We start from the raw sequence: 25,160 nt of genomic DNA, 5'->3' as shown, positions 1-25,160 counted from the left end.
ACTCACCAATTTCCCAGTTTATTTTAATGTATTATTACACTAAAATCTTTGTGCATTTATATAATTGTTCAACCCTCTTTTGTCTGGTTTTTGAAGAGAATAAAGTCTGTATAATGGATACTACTTCCCCGATATTTGAAATCCTTCTCATGTGTCCTAATTATTGAGATATAAGTTCAACCTACTTCTTAATTCTTTTCATTATATATATTTCCTTCCTTTTTCATTCCTTTCAAACCCATCAATACCTAATAAAACCTCTTTTAGTGTCTGTTATTTTGTTCTCCATGAGCCTTAGAGACATTAAGAATCTAAAACATTTATTTGTCTTTTTCATGTATTAGAATGTAAATACTTCATTGTATTTTTGTATTTTATTCCCTTATACTTGTTGAAATGTTTTTACATGTTGACATTTCTCTTTACTGCTCATATGCAGTTTATTTTTTTTTTTTCATATGCAGTTTAAAAGATCTTTTCTCTCCTGTTCTCATTAGGAATATTAGGAAATTCTCCATTCCATTAAAAGTTCATTTTTCCTCTTTAGAATTATAATCAATCTCCCAGAAAAAAAGTAATTCTTGGTTGTAAGACTTTATTGTCTTCCTTATGAAATGATGGTATTCCATGATTTTATGTCTTTTAAAGTGGTTGCTGCTAATTTCTGGTTGGCTATGGCCAGAATACAAAGAAGGAAGATAGCCAGAGGATCAGTGAGGAAAGGAAAGTCCCCAGACTGCTATATGGAATGATTTTCAAAGAGGAAGTCCATAGCCTATAGAGCTAATGGGATTAGAAGACACTGGAATATGTGGCATATTGATGAACAGTAGATGCTGTCATACAGGTAGCTAAGGTAAAAAAGATTTTTTGTTATTATTGTTTCATGTGATCCCTAGTATCCCACTGACCCTAAAAAGAAGAAAAAATAATAATGAGGCAGATTTCTAACATCTGAGACCAGGTAAATTCTTCATTCTATGCTTGTTGCACATGCAAGACAAAGGAAGACATTGGTACACAATTTGACTAAGCCAAAACTGCCAAAGCATATCCTTTCTCTATGTCTGACCATTGTTTGCTTATATGCCAAGTAAAAATATTATTTTATAACCCTCTTATTTATGGTAGGTCAGCCATTTATTGTATAAATTTATAGTATACATAGGCATCAAACACACAGTCTGTGAACCACATATGGCCCACAACACTCCCAAGTGCAATTCTTGTAATGGGGAAATATTTGACAAAATAAATGAAAATACAATAAAAATAAATTTACATTTTAAAACAAAGCCAATGTGCAGCTTGCACAGATCCTTATATATGGTTTAGTGGTGCTCATTTCTATTTGAGTTTCACTCCATTAATTAATACCATCTTGCTAGCTTAAGTTTGGACAGCTATTACTAATATACAAGACATGTCATAAGATTCTGACTGTGTTTATTTGCTCTTTGAATTTTTTTTCTTTCTGGATCTTTGTGCTGCTTTTTTCTTTGACTTGGAAACACTGCATTTTGGCTGTGACAAAGCTAAGAGTTTTCATATTAAGACTTTGTATTTTCACTTTGTCTTCCAGAAAGATGGAAAAATGGAAGGAGCCCCAGCTCTGGAATAAGATGACCTGGGTTCAGATTCTATCTCTTGTGCTTTCTACCTGTACGTACAACTTATCTCTTTGGTCCTCAGTTATGGTTTCATCATGTCAGTCAATATCTGACTCTTCATGACCCCATTTGGGATTTTCTTAGTTACTGAAGTGGTTTGTCATTTCCTCCCGCAGCTCATTTTATAGATGAGGACACTAAGGCAACAGGATTAAGTGACTTGCCAAGGTTCACACAACTAGTGAGTATCTGAGACCATATTTGAGCTCACAAAGATGAATGTTCCTGATTCCAAGCTCAGTCTTCTATCCACTGTGCTAAATAGTTATTCTTGGTAGTCAATTATTTATCTATAAAATGGGGAGGTGGGGTTGGATCAGTTGAGGATTGGAAGGGCCGTTGAGATGTGTTATTTCTAATTCTAGGAAGTTTTCATTTATGACTTCTAAATAACGTATTTAAACATTCACCCTCCCATATTTTTAAGGTAATTTATCAATTTTAAATTGTTTCTTCTTGTATTGTTTTCCAGGATATTTATTTGTTTTATAATAGCTCGATTTACATTTTATTCTATTTCTTCCAGTTTTTTTATTTCTAATATTTCTTGTTGCCTCATAAAGTCATTTTATTCTACATTCTAATTTTCAGAGGATTCATTATCTTGGTACAATTTTCTCATTTTGACTCAGTATTCTCCTTTAATTCTTTTTTCCCAGAGCTTTCATATTCTTTTGTTTTTAATTTCATTTATTCCACATGTGCTTATTATGGCCCAGATTTTTTTTTCCTCCTAAGATACTACTTCTAATTGTGGGATATTTCTCTTTTGACTTTTCTTTTGGAGTTTCTCTTGACCCAAAAGATATTTTCATAATGTTTAGAGTTTTTTCTATTTACTTGTATCTCTAGACTCAGTTTCTGATTTGGGACTTTTACCAGCATTAGACTGTGCCTTTTTCCACATTTGAATAGGAGTCAGTACCAATTGGGGAATCACCTTAATTTTCTGGACTCTTGAAACTGACTTTAGTCTTCACTGATGAGTCTGCTTTTAAAGAGCTGGTAAGTTTCAGGCTATTTGCAGAGTTCTACTATTGGCTATTCCTATTGAGAGCTCTACTAGAGTCTTTTCTTTCTCCTGAGGCTTTCCTAGTCAGGGCCTTCTTACCTTATGGTGGCCCTAGTTGAGGGAAGTATTGTAGGTTTCAAGTCACCCTAGAGTTGTACTAGCCATTTTTGTGGTTTTCATCCCTTCTGTAGCTTCCTTGCTTTTCTTTGGACTTCAGGCTGGCTTTGCTGGCAAGGCTTTTCTTCCAGAATTTTCAGCTCTTAGCTGTATTTTTGTGCAGTCTTGGACTGGATAAAGAAGAATACAAATGTTTCTCATTGAATTTCTTAAACATATTTTAATCAGCTGACATTTTTAGAATATTACTACAGTATATATAGGAGATCTAAGGTCTTTTATAATTTTTCAAATGCCCTTCTTAATCAGAATCATGCTTATTTATTTTATTTTAAATTATCAACCTTTTTTTCTCTCCTACCCTCCTCCATCTGAAAAGAAGAAAGGAAGGAAAGAAAAAAGGTAGAAAAAATAGGGAAGAAAAAGGAGAAGCAAAAAAAAAATTCTTTCCTTATATCATAAGTACAGTCAAGCAAAACAAATTCCCTATTGGCCATTTCCAAAAATGTGTTTCTTATTCTACATATTAGTTCATTATCTCTGAGTTATGAGGCAGATAGTATTTTATATCTGTTGGGAATTGTGGTTGATTACTTATTTAATCAGAGTTCTTAAGTTTTTTCAGAATTGTTTGGGTTTTTCCTTTTTGTTTTGTTTTTTGTTACAATGTTGATATTTTCATATTGTTCTAATTCTGCTCATTTCACTCTGCACAATTTCCCAAAATCAATCTAGCTAAATAATGCCTTGGTGCACTTTCCATACATTATTTTTTTCTATAGTCTCTGAGGGCAGGGACTATATCCAAGCTTTCTTCTCCCCCCAAAAACTGGAATGGTGCTCTGAATATACTAGGTACTTATGTTTGATAAATTGGTGAAAATCTAGAGTTTTTGAAGGCCTGCCTCAGTTTTTCGCTTTCAGTTATGTGGGGAGGGGGAGGGGGAGGGACACAGATAGACAGAAGGATGGATGATTGAAAGAGACAGAGAAAGTGAAAAAATGAATATTTAAAGGATAGTCCTGCTGCCAACTTTGCAAAATCAGACCTACTATTTCCAAATAGGAAGATGCATTGGCATCTTTTTTCAGGGCAACACAAAAAAATATGGGAAGCTACAGGAGATTTAGTGGACCCTTCATTCTAGTCATTAGTCTATTCATTGTCCCCTAAACATACCTTTAGTTCTCCCATCTCCATGTCTATGCTCATATCGTTTCTCCTAACAAGAATGTTCCCACAGCTCTTTTCTGCCTTTCTTAATTCTAGTACAAAGGAAAAGTGCTGAAATTATGGAGTCAGGATCTGAGTTTAAGTCCTACCAATAATATTTACTATCTGTAACCTTAGCCACTATCTATATCTGTAATCTATAGTTATTATATGTAACTATCTGTAACCTCCTTTGATCCCATTTTCTTCATCTATAAAATGTAGCAGTTGGACTGAATGATGCTCATATAATTTCCAGCTATAAATCTGTGATCCTCTGAGCCTGAAAATTCTTCTGTCTCTCTCATCTCCTCAATTAGAAATGAGTTTATTAGCCAACTATCACCCTCAGTGATCTTATTTGCATATTTCTTCAAACCATACCAAAAGAGTAGAAAGTTTATCTAGATTTTTAACAAACCCTTTGACAAATTCTGTCTTGCTATTCTTATGTAAAAGTTGCAAAGATAAATAGTGTCATATATTTAAAGGTAGAAGAGGCCCTAGAGGTTATATATTTTTACTCTTTCATTTTTCAAATGATTAATGAAAAACCCAGAGTGGTTTAGAGAAAGGTAATCTACCTTTCTAGAACTGATTGGATGGTTAGACTCAAATAGTGGTTTTTCATGGTTCAGTGTCGACTTGGAAGGTCCCTATTGGAGTGCATCAGGATTTCGTGCTTGGTCCTGTGCTATTTAATAATTTTTTTTCAGTGATGGGCAAAACTTTGAATTGTACATTTAAAAACTCTGCAGTTATCAGGAAGCTAAGAAGAATACTTAACACAATGCATGCCAGACAAGCTAAAAAATTGGGCTGAATCTAAAAGAATGAAATAAAAGAGGAATAAATGTAAAGGATTACACTTGTTTTCCAGGGGGAAAAAATCAACTTCAAAAATACAAGATATGAAGGGGTGTAACTAGATGGCAATTGATATGAGGAAATATCAAGCAGCAAGAATCCTGGACTCAGAGTCAGATCTTCTGTGTTCAGATTCTGATGCTTGACATTTTGTGGGTGACCATTTAATCTGTCTTCAGTTTCTTCTGTCCTTATCTATTTAGTAAATTCCAGTGTTTCCCTCTCACCTCTAGGATAAAATATAAGCTACTACAAGGAGTTTTTAAAGCTCTTCACTGGCAAGTCTTGACTTCTCTTTGTAATTTTATTATGCATTGCTCTCCTTCCCACAATCTACAATCTACCCAAGCTGGCCTTCTTACTTTTCCTCACAAACATTTCATCTCTCACCTTGCTCCTTAGCACTGCCTGCCTCTCACACGTAGAATACATTTTGGAAGACCATGTCTCCTTCAGGTCAAATTGCACCTTCTAGATCAGAACTTTAAACTTTTCCCACTCGCAACCCTTTACAATTGAGAAATTTTTATGTGAACCCATGTGTATAGGTATAGAAATCAAACATTCATTGGTAATAAATCCTAACTTTCCAACCTTCCACATTCAGTTATGAGCCCCTTATGGGGTTTCAAATCAGTTTAAGAAAGTGGAATGTAGATGAAGCCTTTCATGATCTTAGTTCTTAGTGCCTCCTATTTAGCTTATATTTATTTTGCATATATATATCTATATATCTATATCTATCTATCTATCTATCTATATATATATATATATATATATATACATGTTTATACAGATATATTTCCACATGCACTTTTGTTGTCATTCAATCAAGACTTTATTTGGAGTTTTCTTGGCAGAAATACTGGTTTGCCATTTCTTTCTCCAACTCATTTAAAAATGAGAAAATTGAGGCAAACAAGATTAAGTCACTTTCCCACAGTAACTAAGTGTTTGAGACTAGATTTGAACCAAAAAAATGAATCTTCATGATTCCAGCTTGGCCCTCTATCCACTATATTATCCAGTTGCCTATGTGTATATGTATGTATTATATGTGTGTGTATACACATATATGTGTGTATATATATATATATATATAGAGAGAGAGAGAGAGAGAGTGTTTCAAAAATTTTAGTGCGATTTTTAGCTATTAAAACTCAAAATTACACCAAGACTTTTGGAATAAACTACACATATACTTTCTTGCAATGAAATAATATTATTTTATTTTAATTATAATTAATATATATTATATAATTTATATACAATAATATTATAATTATTATAATTATATAATTAATTAATACAGGCACTAATCATTTTTGTTGTTTTTTGTATTTTTAGAACCTCACATAGTTTCTACCACATAGTAGATTTTTAATATCTGCTTGGTCCTTTCCTCTAAATACCCACAGCACTTATTCATGTGATACTTATATATACTTATATATGGTCTCATTTTGGGAATCTTTTCATGTGTGTAGGTGTATAATATGCTATTATATATATATATATATATATATATATATATATATATAATTTATCACACACACACACACACACACACACATCCCCAACTAGAATAGCTCCTAGAGGAAAAGAATCATGTTTTAAATTTCTTTTAAGTTCTAGTGCCTTGTGCATATCAACTGTGCCATAAATACTTGTTGACTGATTGACTAAGTGTTCCAATAGACATCTGCTTCCAGGTTGAATGGTTTCACTTATAGCTTACTTGGCAAATACTTGTTTTGAATGCAGTGTCTTCTCTCTCTATCCACATATTACCCTATGTTTTCAAGCTGGTTCCAAGTATCAGCTTTTGAATGAATCCATTCCTGACATCATCAGCCACAGTGATATTTTATTTCCATAAACCTTTCAGAGTTGAAAGGAACCTCAGAAGCCACATTAGCCAATCAGAACTCGAAAAAGATCACCTCTCTAAGCATTATCTAGCCTTTGCTTAAAGAATTCAAGGGAGAACTCATTATTTTGCAACACAGCCTCTCCTACTTTTGTATAATTCATTTCACTTATTGACTATAAATATACCTTTAAGGAGTTTATCATATACTGGCATAGACCATATCTTACATCATTACTTAGCTCTAGGCTCTTTGGGGGCAGAGTTAAGGACAAGGAATGAATGAATCTGTCATTTTATTAGTATATAGAAATCCTGGGTAAGGAAATTCTTTCTATCAATGTGGTGTATAGGCATCTTCTCTCTAATTTATAGTCAGAGAATTACACAGAGCACTGAAATTGTGACTGACCACCAATCACACAATCAGTATGTGGTAGGGGTAAGACTAGAGCCCAGAGCTTTCTGACTCATCAACATGAGCTTTCTATCCATTTTTCCATAACACCTCTCAAGGCAAGGACCGTGAATTATTCACTTCTTTGTAGGGTATGTTAGTTCCTGTTATTAATTACTTGAATGAATGCTTCTCTCCAGCCCCCCACCCCACCCCACCCCCATCCCCCCACACACAAAGGTACATCTTTGAAAGAGATTTAAAGCGATTATCATAGAACTATCTCAAGTTTTACAAAGTCCAAAAGCACCAATTATTGTTGTCTCTTTTAGGAGGCAGAATTTATATAAATATCTACTATAAACGTATTTCTGAATTTTAGCAAGCAGCTACCTTGCTAAACCAACTATCTCTAATTAGCTTCTTTCCACAACTTTAGATCATATGTCATTGGCCAACGTAGACTAACAATCTATGTGCTTACTCTGCTCATGATATTTTAAACCTTAGACCTAGAATGTAGAGATTTTCCCATTCATTTCATTTTATAAATGTAGAAACCAAGGATCACAGAAGTTCATAGTTGGAAAGAACTCAGAGTCAACAGAGTTCAACCCCCTTATTGTACAGAGAAGGATATCAAAACCAGAGAAGTTAAGACTAAAAAATTTAAAAATCACCCAGAAAGATTTGTAGGGGAACCTCCAGACTTTATCTTCATGCCTCCAAGTTCTTTGTTTTATCTACTACACTACATACACACTGTGTTTCCCAGTGGTTAATTTAACATCTCCATTTTCCTGATGAATTAAACCACAGTGCTTTTAAGGGGCTAGAATGAATAAGCCTGTAAGATATAGTAAGGGTTTAGTCATAGATGTCTTGTGTTTATAACTTGTTTAGTATTAATAAAAAACATTTGAAGTGAGGGTTTTTGTTGTTGTTTGGGTTTTTCTTGATTTGCTTTCCTTGAAGATTCTCATACAAAATTTAAGATTAAACTAATTTGACACCAGTGGATATTTGCCCATAAATATCAAGGTACAAAACATCAAATTGTAGATTATTTTTCAACAGTGAATGCTGTCCAGAAAAAGAAAAGGGCAAGGTAGTGATTTTAAAATAATGGCACAAAAGAATCACATATTTTCTTATTTTTAGGTTTTATTAAAATACAAGGAATTTTTTTAAAGCACACATTCCACTCAGCACCAGTATTGTAACACATTTCTTGCTGACATTCTGCAAAGCAATTATTTCCACCATGGATAAGCAGAGACACACACGTACAAACATGCACGAACACACATACACTTGTGTCCTCATCATGTTTACCAAGTCCTCATAATATCACACACCAAATTAATCTCCTTGCTAGGAAGAATCCAAGACAGAGAACAGCAAGCCACTGTGACCACATCCAATCCCTAACGGAGTGACTGACTCTTTTGTTAGGGGTCATCATTTGCACACTGGCAGCCCTTCCACAGCTTGGTCTCCTACTTTAGATGCCCAAAAGCTTGGGCTAGTGAACATGAGGACTGTAGTTATATGACACACAACTGAACAACACTGGCCAATATTCCCTACCCAATACCTTTCATTGCTTTGGTTATGTAGTACTGAATGCATGTCTTCAATGCTGCTCCCAACCCTCAATCACATTGAAACAATGTCATCCAGTGATGTAGCTTGCCCAAGACTTGGGGAATTTCTCTCTGTGAGTTTCTTTCATTAATTTGCTTGTTTTATTTGTTCACATTTTAAAAACTATTATTATGGTTAGTGGAGCCAAAAAGTGACTCCATTAAACCTGTGTATAGACTCCAGCATCTACTCACTAAATAATAAATAAACTCCCCCAAATCCTTGCTACTGCCACCCAAAGTCAGTATTACTCCACAGACTTATTTGAATCTCTGTAAGAATTGACTTTCTATTATTTCAGAACAGAACAGCATCTGTCTGCTCAGAGACCTTGCTTCCGGCAATGACTGATAACTAGGGTGTCAGAAAAACATTGACTCTTAACCTGGTCTGCCCCATTTAGGCTTAACAATATTAACTTGAGGAGTGATGTGAGAAAAACTATTTTTCCTACCTCTACTGAGCTAGAATGCAGGGTCTTCACTATACAATTCTACCTTCTCCCACCTCCTTTCTCCAATATCCTTTCCCTGAAGAACTCTTCTGCAATTTTAAGGGAACTCCCTTTATAGTGAGGAAGATATATATGGAAATAGTGAGACTGAAATGTGAGTAAAATGGTTTTGATTTTCCCTAAGTTTAAGGCAGCAGATCAGGCACAACCAAAAATAATTACTTTAGCTGGCACTTTCAGCCTTTCTCTTTTTTTTGGTAAAGACTCACTGCCAGCCACCAATAGTGAGAAAGATAAAATGGTCAGATTCTTAGGAACACTAAATGTGAACTTTTTCATCATTCCCTCACCCACAGAAGAGAGCTTAATCTTTACTTTTACAAATAAACATGAAATTCTTAATGAACACAATTCTGAGACTCTTGAATCAGAGATCAGGTTTGCCTCTCAAGAGAGAAAAGTCTTCCTTGAATTCACAGGAGGTAAGATCGTCTCCTTTTTTTATTGTCCCAGGAGTAGGATTGGTCTCCATATACATGGTCCATTAAAAGTAGGTATGGAAGGAATCTAACCAAATCCTAGCAGTCTGTCCAACATTAAAAAGAACACTTCAACTCCATCCCTCTGTCACCTATATGTTATAGAAGATCACTGAATCTATTGTATTCCTTTCACCTATGAGCCTAGATTGACACCAGTAATCTGGAAAGAACAGAACGAGGGCCTTTTCTACATTATTAGGGCTGTGAGTGATTAGGTAGAGTAGTAATTTTGCTTTACCAAATGATTAGAATGTTTAAAAAGCAGAGGTGCCCAAATTCAGGAGCATGTGAAGACACAGTACTGGAAATTCAAAACAAGCAAAAAGATAGCCAAGTAAGTTAAATTACTATCACCTCAAATATGCAAAGTTGGGTGACTATTACTAATCTGTTTGCCTCTTGTGAGATCAGGGAGCTATTTTAAAATTGTATTAAATGTCTGCCAGTACTTGATGGATATTTTATTCATGCCTATTCGAGAAAGCCCTGGTTAATCTTCTAAGTAGTGAAGTAAGTTTTGAACAGTTCTAAGCCATAAACTTTGAAATTTTGAATAAAATATGAATCCATTGCCTTTAACAAAGTTTTAAGTAGCTAGAAAACTACTTCAATGATATACAAGCTAATCCAGTTAACATATTTAAACTAAGAGCCCCATATAAACATGGCCTGTCAAAGGAAAATGATCAGGTGAGAGGATGAATGCCAAATCACAGTTGTGACAATAAATGTATATATGCATATACAAATATATGTGTATGTATTTATATGTGTATATATATATATATATATATTTATATATACACACACATAGATATGTGAAAGATTATCACATCTTCTCCCAAAGGATTATTAGGTTGTTTGAATATAAACTGTGATAAGAATCAGAAGTACGTTCTGTAAACACAATGAATAAAAATACAGACATAGGGAACCTCTTGGGTCATGGTTGTTAAGATGTGTGAATTGGGTTATATGTAGCTACATTTCTTTACCCTTGTGTATTGGTAAGGTTTCCATGCTCTTCCTTGGGGAATCTGTTTTATGTGGATATATCTTCTCATTAAAAATAATCTTTCCCCTGATATTTGGCCTTTCATTTACTAACTCCCATTGCTCTGTTTCTTTACTGCTAATCCTCTGCAAGAGGAATCGCCTATTCCATGCTTCCTTCCACATACTTGTAGCAAAATCAGATCACAAAAGTATATTTCTTCCACTCTTTTATCTGAACAATAAGCATTGCCTTCTTGGAATCTTACTTTCCTTCCCCCCACCTTCTCTGACATACTTTACCAGTTCTGTACATGGGGAAAAAACAAGAAGACATTTCCAAGGAAAACATCACTCAGATAGTGCCACTGATTTTTATAAAATCTCTTAAGGGCACTATATAAACCCTAACCCCATTTTTGAGAAACAAAGAAACTGGGCAAATGAACCAACGATTTTTTAATGCAAAAAAAAGTCCAAGTGAGAAAAAATCAGGAATCTGTAAACATTTGATATTCATTTAAAAATATTATTTGCTACCAGTTCATTAAATAACAAGAATCTTGCAATTCTATTTATCTACTCTGATAATGTGTATAAAACACCAAAAAAGCTGGCAAGTTAATTTGGTAGGGAAAAACATTTGAGCTCTACTCCAGCGCTGATTTTTTCTTTTTACAGTTCTGAAACACTTTATTTTTATGATATTCAAATTCAGTACCACGGGTTTCTGGCTTTTCTCAATGGGTTTGTCTTTTGCAATTCATTCCTTTTCTTGCTTATTTTCAGATGCAATCACCTGAGTTTAGTGTTGTTTCCATGCTGGTCTTTAAAACTGCTAATAACTAAGAATTATGTCCATTAAATAATGACATATACTGAAACTTGAATTTCTCTAAATTACAAAAAAAAAATCTCTTCACATTTTTAATAACCTAGTCTTTAAATATTCTCTAAAATCTGACCTTCAAGAAAACTGATAGTTCTCTTCTCAGAATGTTTTATATAACCTGGCAGTTTTATTAAAATCCATCTATGGCATATAACAGTGTGGTAGAAGACTACACTACATATAACAAAGTCTTTTGGGTACTTCTAAGAAGTAGCCCTTGGTGGAGAGGGCCCAAGATAGATCCTATTTAGAATTCTGTGTAAAGATGAGAATTTTATTATAACAAAGCCCATGACTGTCATTATGGATTACACTGTAAAAAGACTCTGATATATTCAGATGAGACTCCTCCCAACTACCTGTCTCTTACCTTCTCAAGCATTTAGTATTGTGCCTGACACATTGTAGGCACTTAACAAATGCTTGTTGACTTGATACTCATATTTCTAAGGAAACCATATTTGTGTATTTGCATTATTCTTGCTAGTTCACCTGCTTTTGAGGGACAGTAAGACTATATAGTATTTAAGCAACCAGAGAATCATTCCCCACAAGGCAGCTGAGAGATTCATAAAATATAAGTTGTTTTCAGCTCAACTTATAGAACATCATTACAGATACCAGTATTCCATGCCAAGGAATGAGTGGAGCTCTGTAACATTTCAACAATTGGCACTGCTGCAACCACAGAGTAACCTATGGCAATAGTTCGTGCTTAGTGAGGTATATTTATTTCCTCACTCCAAATACACAAACTACAGACAAATAAATTATTTTATATAAAAAAAATGCAAAACCACCTTTCATCGTTCTATATCTCTCTCTCATTATAGGATAAATAGTTTCCCACTCATGGGGTCTCGAATGAGTTTCAGCAAAACTATTTTCTCGGGTCTGGAAAATTCTATGGATATGTGTTTCTATTCCTAACTAATTAGCTACCCTTTCTGCTACTTCAAAGTAAAACTCTGTAGTCTCCTGATCTTTCAGTCTTCTCTTTCCCTATTCGTCATTTTCAGACAAATTATAGAGCTTTTACATTTAAAGGGCCTTTGAAGATCATCTAATCCAAAATCCTCAGTTTACATATGAGGAAACTGAAGATAAAGTACATTAAATGAGTCACCTAAGACCTCACAACTGATAAATGATAGTCAGGATTTTAACTCAGGAAATAAAACTCCAAATCCAGTGTACTTCCTACAACTACTTCATCTCTTGACCAAAAAGTAACCCTAACCCTTCAAACTGAGGGAAGGTCTTCAAAAACTACCCCTAAATATCCTGAGAATTCTTGGATGTTTCAGCCAGCATCTTACAGTGCATACTGATAGAGCCAGAGATGTCAGCAACACTCTGAAAATCAGGACAGCCAGGTGAATCCCCTTTTTTCCCCGCCAGACTCACTATAAACAAATATTTAGGGATTTATCAACAGTCTTTATGGTGGATAAATTTAAGCTAACAATCCCTATTCTAATAGAGTCTTTTGTCCCTGGCATTTCTCTAGTGCAGGTTGAATTTTTTTCCCCATTTTCTCCAAAGCAAGCACCAGTTGTTTAATTCCATCTCAAGGGAGGATGGAGACATTTGAAACAGGTTCTTCCTGTTCATCTTAGGCTCTTTTTCATAAAGTGGAAATGTAACAAGGGATTGCTGGTTAGGCAGGTATTATTATTATTATCTGGTAAGGAAAGTGGTGATGGTATGTTAGGGATAATTTTATTCTTCTTCTGAGATGGCTATTAAAACTGTTGTCCTGTAGTGGGGGAATAAATGAGATCCAGTTGAAACTGTGGATCCAGTACATCCTTCTCTTCCTCCCCCTCCTCCTTTTTTTGTTATTTTTAATACAGTACTATGCAACTCACAAATTCTTCCAGCTAACCTGGATTTCATCTCTTGCTGAAGTTCTTCTCTAACCAAAGTCGAACTTCCTGAAGGTTATAGAAAAAGGGGCCCTTCCCTCCTAAGTAAGCAATTTTTTGTCTCTGCACAATACACACACGCTCAAAGGATACCCCATAGGCTATGTTGGCATTGTTATCCATGCAGTCAGCCACCACCTGGCACTGGGGCGGCAAGGAGAAACGCTCCAGAAGTTGATGGGCTGCTGCACAGCGGTCTTCCTGGTTCTGGTGTTTCTTCACCTCGAAAGACACAGAGGAATTACCAGGTACCGCCCAACCATCTGATGGATGAGCTTCATCAATGTAGACCAACAAGAAGTCAGCCACTGTTGAGAACTCTTCCACCAGCTTGCTAAAGGCCGGCAGCTGGCTTGTGAACGGTGGTCAAGTAGCTGAACCAAAGTTGACCACCAGTGGACGCTCAGGGTTGGCAAAATCCAGGAGATGGCACTCTGCTCCATATCCCCCATCAAATCTCTTCCACTTGGAATTATTCTGTTGACCATTCCCAACTTCAGCACTGGTAATGTGGACAACACTGGAATTGGGCGCATCTCCACCCAATTTCACCTAATAGCAAAAAAAGAAAAAGAGGACAGGAGAGTGTTCATGTTAAATATTTTAGCAATTTGTTTCCAATTTAAGTAAACACAATCCACTCAAAAAACCACTACATTACATTTCTTCACATTTCTTCAAATTAATGTACATGATTTGGCAATTTTAAAATTGCCCTTTTGTCTTGTATAAGGACTATAATTTTTATGGGGGGAAGAGTTGCTAAACAAATCATTTTATTACAGGGAGCTCTAGATGTGGGGAGGAAAAAAACTCCCCATATCAATGCAAATGAGCAATTGTTCCGAAACTCAAAGTCTTAGAAAGTTGCCTGGAATGCCACAGCTAATTTTTGTCAGAGGGAGGACTTAAACCCAAGTTGTTTTTAGTCCAAGGTCTTTCAATATTTTGATACTTCTATAAATGCATCAAAAATAACTTCATTCATTCTCAAGTAACTTCTATCTGCTGCACTGAGGCTGGTATTCTTTATAACCATTACTTTACTTAGCTACTAATGCCTCGTGCATATTACATAACTGAATTATTGGCTTCATTTCAAAACTATGACATAGAAAGGTTAAAGTGAATTGCCCAACCTTAAACAGAATGCCAGCAGGCAAACTGAGAATTTAGGAAAGAATGTCCAATTTTGGATTCTCAGTTCAAAGTTCTAAAAAACACAGAAGCATCCAGCAATGACCTAGGGCCTAAAAATGATTCATTCACTATCAGTTAACAAAAGAATAAAATTGACTGGATCTCTTTTGAGGCTTCTTGGGAACTCTAGTTCTTAAGCTGAAATCAGCCTAACCTTCTTGGTCTAATTATCTCCAGCTAATTTTAAAACAATCTGGGTAAATGCTAGGGTACTTTTGGGGGGAAAACATCTTCTCAATAATTGATTAATATTTATTTATTAATAGAATAATAAGAAATATTTCATTTCAAATATGTATTTTTTTCTGTCTGAGAATAAGCTATTAGTCCCATAAGGCTGGGATGCAAGCAATTTAATCATGGCTCCAGCAATGTCTTTTCACACTTTAGGACTGATTGAGCTAAGGCATCAACATACTAGTGCCTTAAAAGGAAGATTCAGGTGAGTTTTATTTGACCTCCACTTCCATAATTAAGGGAAGGATGAGAATGGAGTTGGGGAAATACACTAGAGTAAATTTTCTAATGGCTATCACTGAATATTCCCTATCTTTAGTAAATTCATATTTTGCATAGATCAGAAAAGTGATACTAATTTAAAACTAAGACTTCCAAAGGTAACTTGAGAAGCATGATATCAGATCCACCACAATGAAAATATGTGAATTTTTTTTTTACAATGAAAATATATGAATAGGTTTTTTTTTTCCCTCCTTTTGTTTTTATCTCTGACACAAAGACTTGAATGACACTTTGGAGGATATCTTATAAATAATTCTAAGTTAAATCCTACCAACTATAAGAACTTCACAAGAAATACCCACAACAGCACAAACATATCTCCAAAATGAGTGTTAGTTGCTAACAACCCCTCTCCCCTGTCTAGAAGTGAGTGGGAGAAAAAAGATTTATATCATCTCTATAATACCAGAGCAAGTCAATCCTTGGGGTGAAGTTCCCAATGATTTCTTTTCTTCTCATTCTTATTTTTAATAGCTTCATCCCCTTTTTTTTTTTACCTCCATTTCCCTCTTTTCTAACCACAAAATTTTAGATAACTTCTCAATTACTTCCTAGAAATTATTCTCTGGCTTATAAAAGGATATGTATGGAAGCGAGTTCTTTAAAAGGAGAACCAGAAAACCCATTCAACAAAGACACTTAGTCACAAAAAAATTGAAAGGAATTTTGTGGGCACTTGGATATGTAGGTTGATAATAAAAATGGAGGAAATATAAAAGAGGCAATTACTTCAGCTTTGGATAAGTAAAACTGGTTCTTTCTCTGGAATGGTTTAATCAAAGCCAATAACATCAGGGACATGTTACCATAGTACAATTGATTTTTATATACTGCCCTTCTTACAATAAAACACATATAATGAGTCTTACTTGAATGTAGCTTCATTTATGCTGGGTGAGATAATGCTAATGTTAATTGAAGTAACTTGAAGGGGAAATTTTATTTTTTAAATCTACTATTTAAATTAGTATGAAATCCTCAATGCATACTGTTCAGGAATCTTTGCAAATTTCAACTCACTTTTACTACACAAAGGGCACAACTAAATAATATTCTACTTTATAATAGTCTATATAATGTAATAGGTACTACTATCTCTTTTTTAAATAATTAGAAACTAAAGGAATTCCTGCTTAGGGTTTTTCTTTGTTAAGTATCTAAGTAAAGAATAAATTCAGTTCATTAAATGATGAAACTATGTATTTTAACTTTCCTATTTAAGGTGCTTAATTTATATAGTGAGCTGGAGAAACATAATTTAATAAGCTACTTTGGACTAGATAATTTTGATACTGGAGGAAATGTACAGTGATTTTATTAAAGACAGTAATCCAGGAAAGGAAAACCAAAATTTCTCTAGATCAACTTCTAAAGAATGTGGTGTTTCATCACTTGGCTTCTGACCTTTTCTCTGATAAACCTAATGTGAAATGCTGCAAGTGGTCCTTGACTGACAGTGTACCATTAAACCCATTCTCCCAGTCTTTCCACTTTACTAAGGCTTGCACTGTGTTGGCAGGAACTTCAAAAGTCTATGTTACCCTGATAACATGGTGAGGCATTGAAGAGGGGTTTAGTGGAAGGTAAAAGACAGGTGTGAAGGGTGGAGATATGAGAACAAATTTTAAATTAAATTTAGAACAGATTTTAATTTTCATGGGATTTAGTGTTCTTGTTTTACCCACTTTTGTGTATAAACTACTCAAAGAGAAATACTGATTTCCCATTATTATCTATGTTCTAATTCAATTTTAGTCAAACATTTAGAAGTAAATAAACATTTATTAAGCACCTTCTGTGTTCAGCATAGCTTTCTAATATTTTTACTTGATCCTCACAACTACACTTTGAGATAGACGCTAATAATATCCCCATTTCATAGTTGAGGCAGCAATCTGTTTTAGGCATTATATTAAGTACTAGGGATACAGAGAAAGATAAGAACATAATTTCTGCTCTCAAGGAGCTCACATTTTTATGCTTTTAAACAAAGTGTATATCTCTTCATTTCATTCTTTGGTGGGTATGAAATGCCTGAAAGTTTATTGCACCAGAACAGACTCAATGTCTCTTGACATGAACATAATAAAAGCAACCCTCTTCCTGGACTCCAGAGTTAAAATTTAGCCATGGAGTGGGAGGAGGAAGAGGAGGAAAGAACGCTAGCAACTGTTGGGTTTTAAGTAATTTCTGAAGCCCTGGAACAAGTTGTGTGGTCTTTTTAATAGGGATCTCTGATTCTATGACTATACCCTAAACATAGCTGAATAACATTTCATTAGTCACAAGGAAATCAACTGTGCAATCAGTCCTACTTCATTTCTAATGACAGTTTAGCTAGAGATCAATTCCCTAAGAAAGTTTTGCATCCTCCCTGCTGGTGACAAAGGAGAACTGAGAGGCAGAATTCTCTCAAGATGGAAGGCAATCTAGCTGCCCAGTGTAGTTAAAAGAATACAAATAAAAAGTGCAAGAATGAATCATTTAAAATTTGTTGTCCAGATGCACAAGATTAATACTACACTTCCTAATACCAATAGAGGGTAAGTGAAAAGAAATCTCTTTCTAATCATGACACTTGCCCTGGGATTGGTATAATTACCTAACTGTAGTGGGCAGACAAACACTCTATCTGAGGTCACCTAGTCAGTTAGTGACCAAGTTAAAAATGGGAACCTCTGAAACCCTCCCTTTGAAAATCTTGCTATAAACAATCTGCCTTTCTGCCAGGCTAGTTCAGCTGGTGGGAGCATAGTGCTAATGAGGCCAAAGTCAGGCATTTGATACCTTTGTGGGCCAATTAGCTTTGCTCTGTTTGGTAGCCACAGCAGCTTGCATTAATGGAAAGAGTACTGGATTTGGAATACCAGGACCAGAACAAGACCTGGGTTCAAATTTTTGCTCTGCTGCTCATTAAATTGTGACCTTAGATACTTCATACCTCTGGACCTCACTGCCTTCAATTTATGTTTCTGATACATTAAGTATCAAGATATAAAATAACAAGACAATATTAGTCCAAATTACGATTATATTCTGATAATTATTAAGATTTAATATTGAATATCCTCTAGTTTTCTCAAGGCAGAAGTCCAGATATGATGTGAAAACCAAATAAGTTAAAAGATCTGAATAAATGTGAATGATATCACCATTGTTATGGTGATAGTATCATAGAAAGTAAAGCATGCTGTATGCAGATATGTTGCCTTATGGGAACAGCATTTTAGGAAAAGAAGAAAATTAAAAAAGAGAAAAACAAATCACAAATAAACTTTAATCTCCAGAGCAAATATCTTAAACATTTAGAAACTAAGATAAGGAAAATGACCCAGTTCTGGGGGAGTGGGGAGAGGAATCATATCTCATTGATATTCACATATAAAAAGCTCTTCAAACACAATCTTAAAGGGGACAAGGTTGTCAGACTCTGGTGTAGGAAACGCCCTCTACCACTATAGATCAGCATCCTTTTACAATCTTAGAGAGTTGCTAGTGACTTGCTACATTAGTAGGTAATTTTCATTCTTTAGTCATCCAGAATGGGACAATACAGTGCCTAACACCACAAGAATCCCTATTAGAATGTGGTAAGTAGTCATCCAATCTTTGTTTGAGGATCTTGAGGAAGAAGGAAACTACTGCCTCCAGAGGAATCTCAAACTGATGATCAGATATTCAGAAAACTCTATAGAACAACCCTCCAGGGTTTTGTGACAGAAATTTTGGTTTTCTTTATAATGCATGCCATGAATGAAGGGGCTTTTTCTCCATACTCAGCTGTGTATCGCAGAACTGGAAGAAAGGCAGCAGGTACACAAGACTTAAAGAGTCAAGAAAGCCTTGGTGTCCCTCTTTTAATCTCTCTGTGCCTCATTTTCATCATCTGTAAAATCAAAGAAGTTAAATCCATGAGCTTTTAAGATCCCTTCCAGCTCTAAATCTATAATCCTTTGGTTTGATTCCTTATTTCCAGTGGGGAGATGTAACTTTTTTTCCCCAGGGCAGATTCTGCTTTGATAAAACCAAAGTGACATGAGCTAAAAAACACTGTAAATCCAGTCTTGTAATATCATTTAATCTGCAAGAAAGCAATCCAAGAAAAACAAGTCATCCCCTGGTACTTCCTAAATTTACTTTAATTTCCCACAGTGGCACAGAAAGTCTCCTGGCCACAAGTTACCTATCATCTTCATTTCTTCTTCTTAGAGGGTTTGTATTTGGGTTTGGGTTTTTTTTTTTCATGGTTTTTTTTTTTTTTTTTTTTTTTTTTTTTTTTTTGTCCTTAATGAGACATATTTGCCAATGAAGCATTCAAAAAGCATTTTTTACTCCTGCGGAAGAGTAATTAGGTCGGTGCCTTATTCCATGCCAACATTGGCCACTCCATAAACGAACCCTGCCCAGTATTTAATGCCCAAACACAAGAAACATCATTTCCACTAATTGGTCTTGAAGTTCCAATGTTCCCAAAGGATCTCTTTATTTGAAGAATCTCAGAATAGTATGTATGCAGAATCCAATATTGCCATCACCAACTTCTATCTTATCTGCATTATTTTGGTTGTTCTTTAAAAATATTACCACAATTAACAATAATAAAACAATAAAGATGAATGGTGGGAAACTATTTGAATTTCAGGAATATATAACGCCTTCAAACAGGGTTCCCCCAATTGCATAATCATAAGTACATATATACATATAGGTATATCTACTGAATACATACTTAGATCTTAATCCCTTGATGATAAGATTGCCTTCTAGAGATATGTTTTTAGTTGGGGGGGGTGGGGAAGGGAGGAGAGTTAGTGCTGCTTTAGCATGTGGACTGCAAAATGAAGAGAGAAGGGGAAAAAAGAAAAGAAAGACCTATTCATAAAATACAAGCTGGAAATAGAGCATATACTACTAACCTTGTTCTCTCTTTTCCACAGCCTGGGAAAAGCTTCATGGACAAAATGTCACCTAATCTTATGATAAAAAGCAAAGAAATAAAAAGGGAGGGGATAGAGGGACAGAATCTTACGTACACCTCTTGTGATCCAAGGCACTGAAAATGGCTTTATTATCCATTAGGAAGTTTGGAATTCTTTGGCAAAATCACCAGGCTACATCAATGCCTTTACAAATGTGGCCAAATAATTATTATGCTGTGTGATTTAACCATTTAAATTCAGATAAGCTGAAATCTTTAACAGGGTCGAATAACAAGTAACCTACTGATCCTTTTCAGCCCCTCTGCTGCTCAATTCTTTCTTTCTTTTTTTTTTTTTTAAACTAATACTTCAGAATGCAAGCTCTAAGCCTCTATCATTTCCTAGTGTTCTGTCCAATGTAGAGATAAACTTGGGTTGAAGAGCTCTTTATATCTTTATGGGACTGTTTCTCCCATAAGCCAACTATGTTTTAGAATATTGCTGAAACTTATCTGAAGGTCTGAGATGAGTGAAGAGGCAGAAGACATTTTTTAAACCAAAAAGATATGAAGAAATAAATATATTTTCTCTGACGTTTCAGCAATAATAGTGCAATTTTTAATTTGTATGTCAGTATTAGTGTTGTTTGTTGACTTTTGCACTTCATTTAGGTGGGGACAAGGCTGCTAAACTGGTTAGCTTGGGACTGGTTGCATCTCTGCATCAACACAAGGATGCATTGTTCAAGTTAGGATCATGCACTGGCTGAAGAAGTTTAATTTTTAAATACTTTATTCATACTGAAATATCATAAAATTATATACATACATATATTTATCCCTTCTTTTTAATCAAGATTATGTATTATGGATGTTCCGCCTGAACCAAAATCTCTTTACAATCCTCCTGCCTAAATTTACTCTGAATTCCTTTCAACTTGGCCAATGAAAGGTGACATTTTTCCTCCACTATGGAAAAAAATCAAACAAAGGCTATAATTCACATATTTATATTCCAAGCATCTAAACATCTTCTCAGGTGTCTGACATTCAATAACATGGACAGAGCTAAAAAAATTACTTGTCACACATATATACTTCACCAAATGAAAAGGTTTGCTTTGGGGGGGGAGGGGAGGGAAAGAGAAGGAGTTTTTCAATTTTCTAGGGGGAAAAAATGCAAGTCACTATTATGAAATACAGGGATGTCTTCTCAAGCAGAAGCTAGAAATGACTATACCAAAAGGCTGGGACAGAGTTAATAGATAAGGGAAATAACTCTACCCATTTCAGAGGCTCTGAGCACCCTACACTCTACCACCACTGCAAACATGCCTGACACATTTTGGGAAAATTAGTGTTTGCCAGACCAGTCTGACCCAACATTTTGTTTTACTGTTTGCATTCATTAAATGCCCCAGTGGCAAGCCATTCCTGACTCTTCATGTGGTAGATTTTAAGTAAAGCATGAAGAGCAAAAACTGTAGTTAGTAAGGCAAACATCCTTAGAGGACAGTCAAAAGACATAAACAAAGAAGCACTAGAAAAGAATATACAAACCATATGCAAAAGAAGGAAACAAATTACTCATTTTTCCTAATTTCAGGAATATAAAATTAATTATAAAATATTGCAACACAATGGGATACTTAAAGAGACAGCATTTTTCCTTTTTCAATTTAGATTTTCAAAGTTCTAAACTCTTGCCACTAGTTGCTGCTGGGAAGCACTAATCCTATCACATATTTCACATCATTATGATTTTTTACTTGGAAAATAGTATGCAAAGAAAACAAATTCGACAAACAGCTTTGCTTAAAAAAAAAAATGAGCCAAATGTCAGTTCTTTTTTCCCCCCACAAAAACTTTTTTTTTTAGTTTTAATAAATGAATCCAAACTTTTGGCCCCTCTCCCCCTTCATATGTTTGCCCATTCTAAAATATAGTGAGAGAAAGAGAAAGAGAGATGAACCTTTCAGAAGGTTCAATGTGGAATTCAATGAAATTGAAATGATTCACTCATTTGTATTTTCATAAATTTTGAATATGAAATGAATCACTATCAAATAGTCTTCTCCTAGAGTCTAAATTCATATTTGGTCTTAAGTGGGAAAGGAACTAGTTACAGGTCCTCTAGCATTCTGGTGTCACATGGATTTCCCCAATTCACAGCAAATTCTTCTCCTAAAAGCCACACATGCCTTTATGTGTAACCAGAATAGGTGCTTTGTGACTAGAAGTTATTTTCTTCACCTCCCTCTGTATTGCACAACAAATCTCAGGGGATGTCTTGACATAGTATTTCCTTCATCCTTTTTTTTATTGTTGTTATTGTTTGTTTGTTTGTTTCCTATCTCCATATTCTAAGGCACTACCTGATTAAAAATTTATCTCTCTGACTTACACACTTAGCTTCTATGTTCCTCCAAGTGTCCCCTGTTCCTGTCTGTAGAACAGGGGGAGTTCCCAGTACACAGTTTGCGGAAACCAAGGTCTTACTTTTTGACAACCAACTTGCAAAAGGAATTATTTCCTCTTAAGCCTAAAGGACCTACAAGAGTCAGATGGACAAATGGATAAAACAGAAAAGCTGATGATGCCACAGGTTCTTTATTTCCTAAGTGCTGAGTTCAAGGATACTGCTGACATGTACAATCAACACAGGAGCTCATTTTCCAGATATTTAAAGCAAGTATCATCTCCAGTAGCCCAGAAAAAAAGCTCTCCTTGAACTCAATTTAAGCAGGTAAGTGAAAGAGGATTATTTCTTTCATAAGGGATACGTGTTTAGGGGGGGGGGAAACCATGAATCACAAAGGATTATTAAAAAATTTTTTTCCTTCACAAAAGATATTTGTTTTTAAGCTTATGGACAACCTCAAAAGGGAAATTTAAATTTTCTGTCAGTCAATTTTGATTTTTGTGTTGTAAATCAAAACAAAATGGCAGGGTTACATGCCTGGCCCTTCAAAGGGCCCTAATCTGAGTCAGTAGATGCATGCATCTACAAACAGCTCTGTTAACTTAATTTTGTACTGCTATCCTAAATAGGGATGCTATTAAGCAGAAATCAGCTAGCCTTAACAAGCTACTTCTTTGAAGATGTTCCCAGATGATATTTTCAGTTTTCTTTTTCTGTCTTCCCCCCTGTAAAATGCCAAATTATACTGTTACTTATCTACCTGTATCCCCAGCCTCAAAACAAAACCAACCATGCAACATAAAGCAGTGTATGGTTTCTAGCTGACTAGTACTAAACTAGTACCAGTACCAGCTAGCATTGGTTCATTTCTAGTAAGTGGTCCCATCCAAGTTAAACTGGAGACAGAAATACGTCTATATATATATATATATATATATATATATATATATATATATATGAGCTAGTGCGCTCCTTTTATCTCCCCACCATGTACCCAAAATAAGGACCACAATCCATGTAGTAGTCCCCTTCCAGGTCCAAAAGTCTTATCCCAATGCTTCTAACCAAGGGGGGAATGCAGCATGGCTGGTCCCGACTTACCTGTTTGTAAGCATCCAGGAGAAAGCTTTTCCAGACACAGCGTAGCCCTTCTGAGGTCAGCATGCGCCGCCACTCGCCACGAGTGGACTTGGACCGGCTCAGTAGCAGCACCACGTGCTTTAGGAGGATGACCGAGTCATAGAGAGCCAGGAAAAGGCAGTTGGAGAAAAAAACTGGCAGGATTTGCAGTGTAATCAACAAGTCTATGCTGAGCAGACCCATCTTCTCCGCCTCCTTAGTCACTTTGCTTGAGTTCTCTGGTTTCCCTTTTGCACCCTCATTTAAGGGAAAGGAGAGGGGGGGGATTAGGGGGAGGAGATGGTAGTAAGGTGAGGAGGGGGGGAGAAAAGAAAAGAAACTAAGATTGCAAATAAACCTAAACTGTCACCTCTTTCAAAAGATCAGAGGTGGCAAAATCAAGTCAGCTTCTCAAATTCAGCAATTAGAGTAAGCCCATCAACTCATTCAACTCTAAACTGCTACTTTTCCCCCCAGAATTTAAGATGTTAAAAAAAGTCCCTGATCCAGTAGCCTCTTTGAGTCCGTTAAAGAGAGAAACTGCTGCACTTTCAGTTCCCAGCCACTATAAAATTGAAATACACATTCCTAAATTATTTTCAGTTTTTTCATTGTCTTAATTATTCAAATTATCCTGTTTTCTTAATTTACAAGGGCTACCAGGTTGATGGTTGGTTTTTAAAATAGTGTTTAGAATATAAGGGGGCTGTTTTCTTTGTACACAACTTTCTGTTTCTCTTTCTCCTGCTTTCTCTCCCTCACTCCCTTTCGGAGTGTGTCCTTCTGTCTATTTTTTCCCTTTCTCACTCTATCTTTTCCTCACTTACTATCTGTCTGTGGTGCAAAGTGCTTCTCTCTAGAGCCCAGTTTGTTTCCCTGAAGCCTTTTATACATTCCCTGGCTAATTGCTGCAATAGAGAAATGAAAGCCTAATCTTGGTAAAGATCTTGACGTCATTGAGAAAGAGGGCTTTACTTTGGCCAGGACTGCAATGAATAGAGAAGCAAAACTCGAAAACTTTTTTTTTTTTGAGAAGGGTGGGGGGGGGGGGGGGGAATTTTGCTTTGTTATTTAAAGAGAGAGAGAGAGACAGAAAAAAAAATGTTCAATACCTTTGACTGCTTTCAGGAAAAGCTTTCAAACTTTGGGGAAAGTATTTGAATGTGACATGCAGAGGGACACTGCAATGAACCCCCATTGCTGGAGGGGTTGTATTTGTTTTTGTTTTCCAAAGCATGAGGAGAAGGAGGTTCCAAGGTTAAGATTTCTTTTTCCCTTTCTTTTTTTTTTCCTGCAAATTCTTAAAAGTTTTCTAAAGAGGTACTAACAATTCAAATTACCCTTCAAATTTTACTCAGTTTGTTTCCTAGGATTTTT

The 25,160-nt window shown here is 35.4% G+C and overlaps 1 protein-coding gene across 1 annotated transcript; it reads right to left on the bottom strand.

The window, feature by feature from the left end:
• Nucleotides 1-9,495: 9,495 nt before the first annotated feature.
• DIO2 (iodothyronine deiodinase 2) lies at nt 9,496-24,835 on the bottom strand. Its single transcript, XM_012547538.3, is given in 3 exon segments — nt 9,496-13,572; nt 13,575-14,154; nt 23,766-24,835. Coding segments are annotated over 3 exon segments (978 nt in total). The 5' UTR covers nt 23,988-24,835; the 3' UTR covers nt 9,496-13,396.
• Between the last annotated feature and the right edge of the window lie 325 nt (nt 24,836-25,160).

Source organism: Sarcophilus harrisii, chromosome 2 (genome assembly GCF_902635505.1).
Source record: "Sarcophilus harrisii chromosome 2, mSarHar1.11, whole genome shotgun sequence".
Lineage (NCBI taxonomy): Eukaryota > Metazoa > Chordata > Mammalia > Dasyuromorphia > Dasyuridae > Sarcophilus > Sarcophilus harrisii.
Note: the sequence above shows the minus strand (reverse complement) of the source record. Positions and strands in the feature narration are given on the sequence as shown.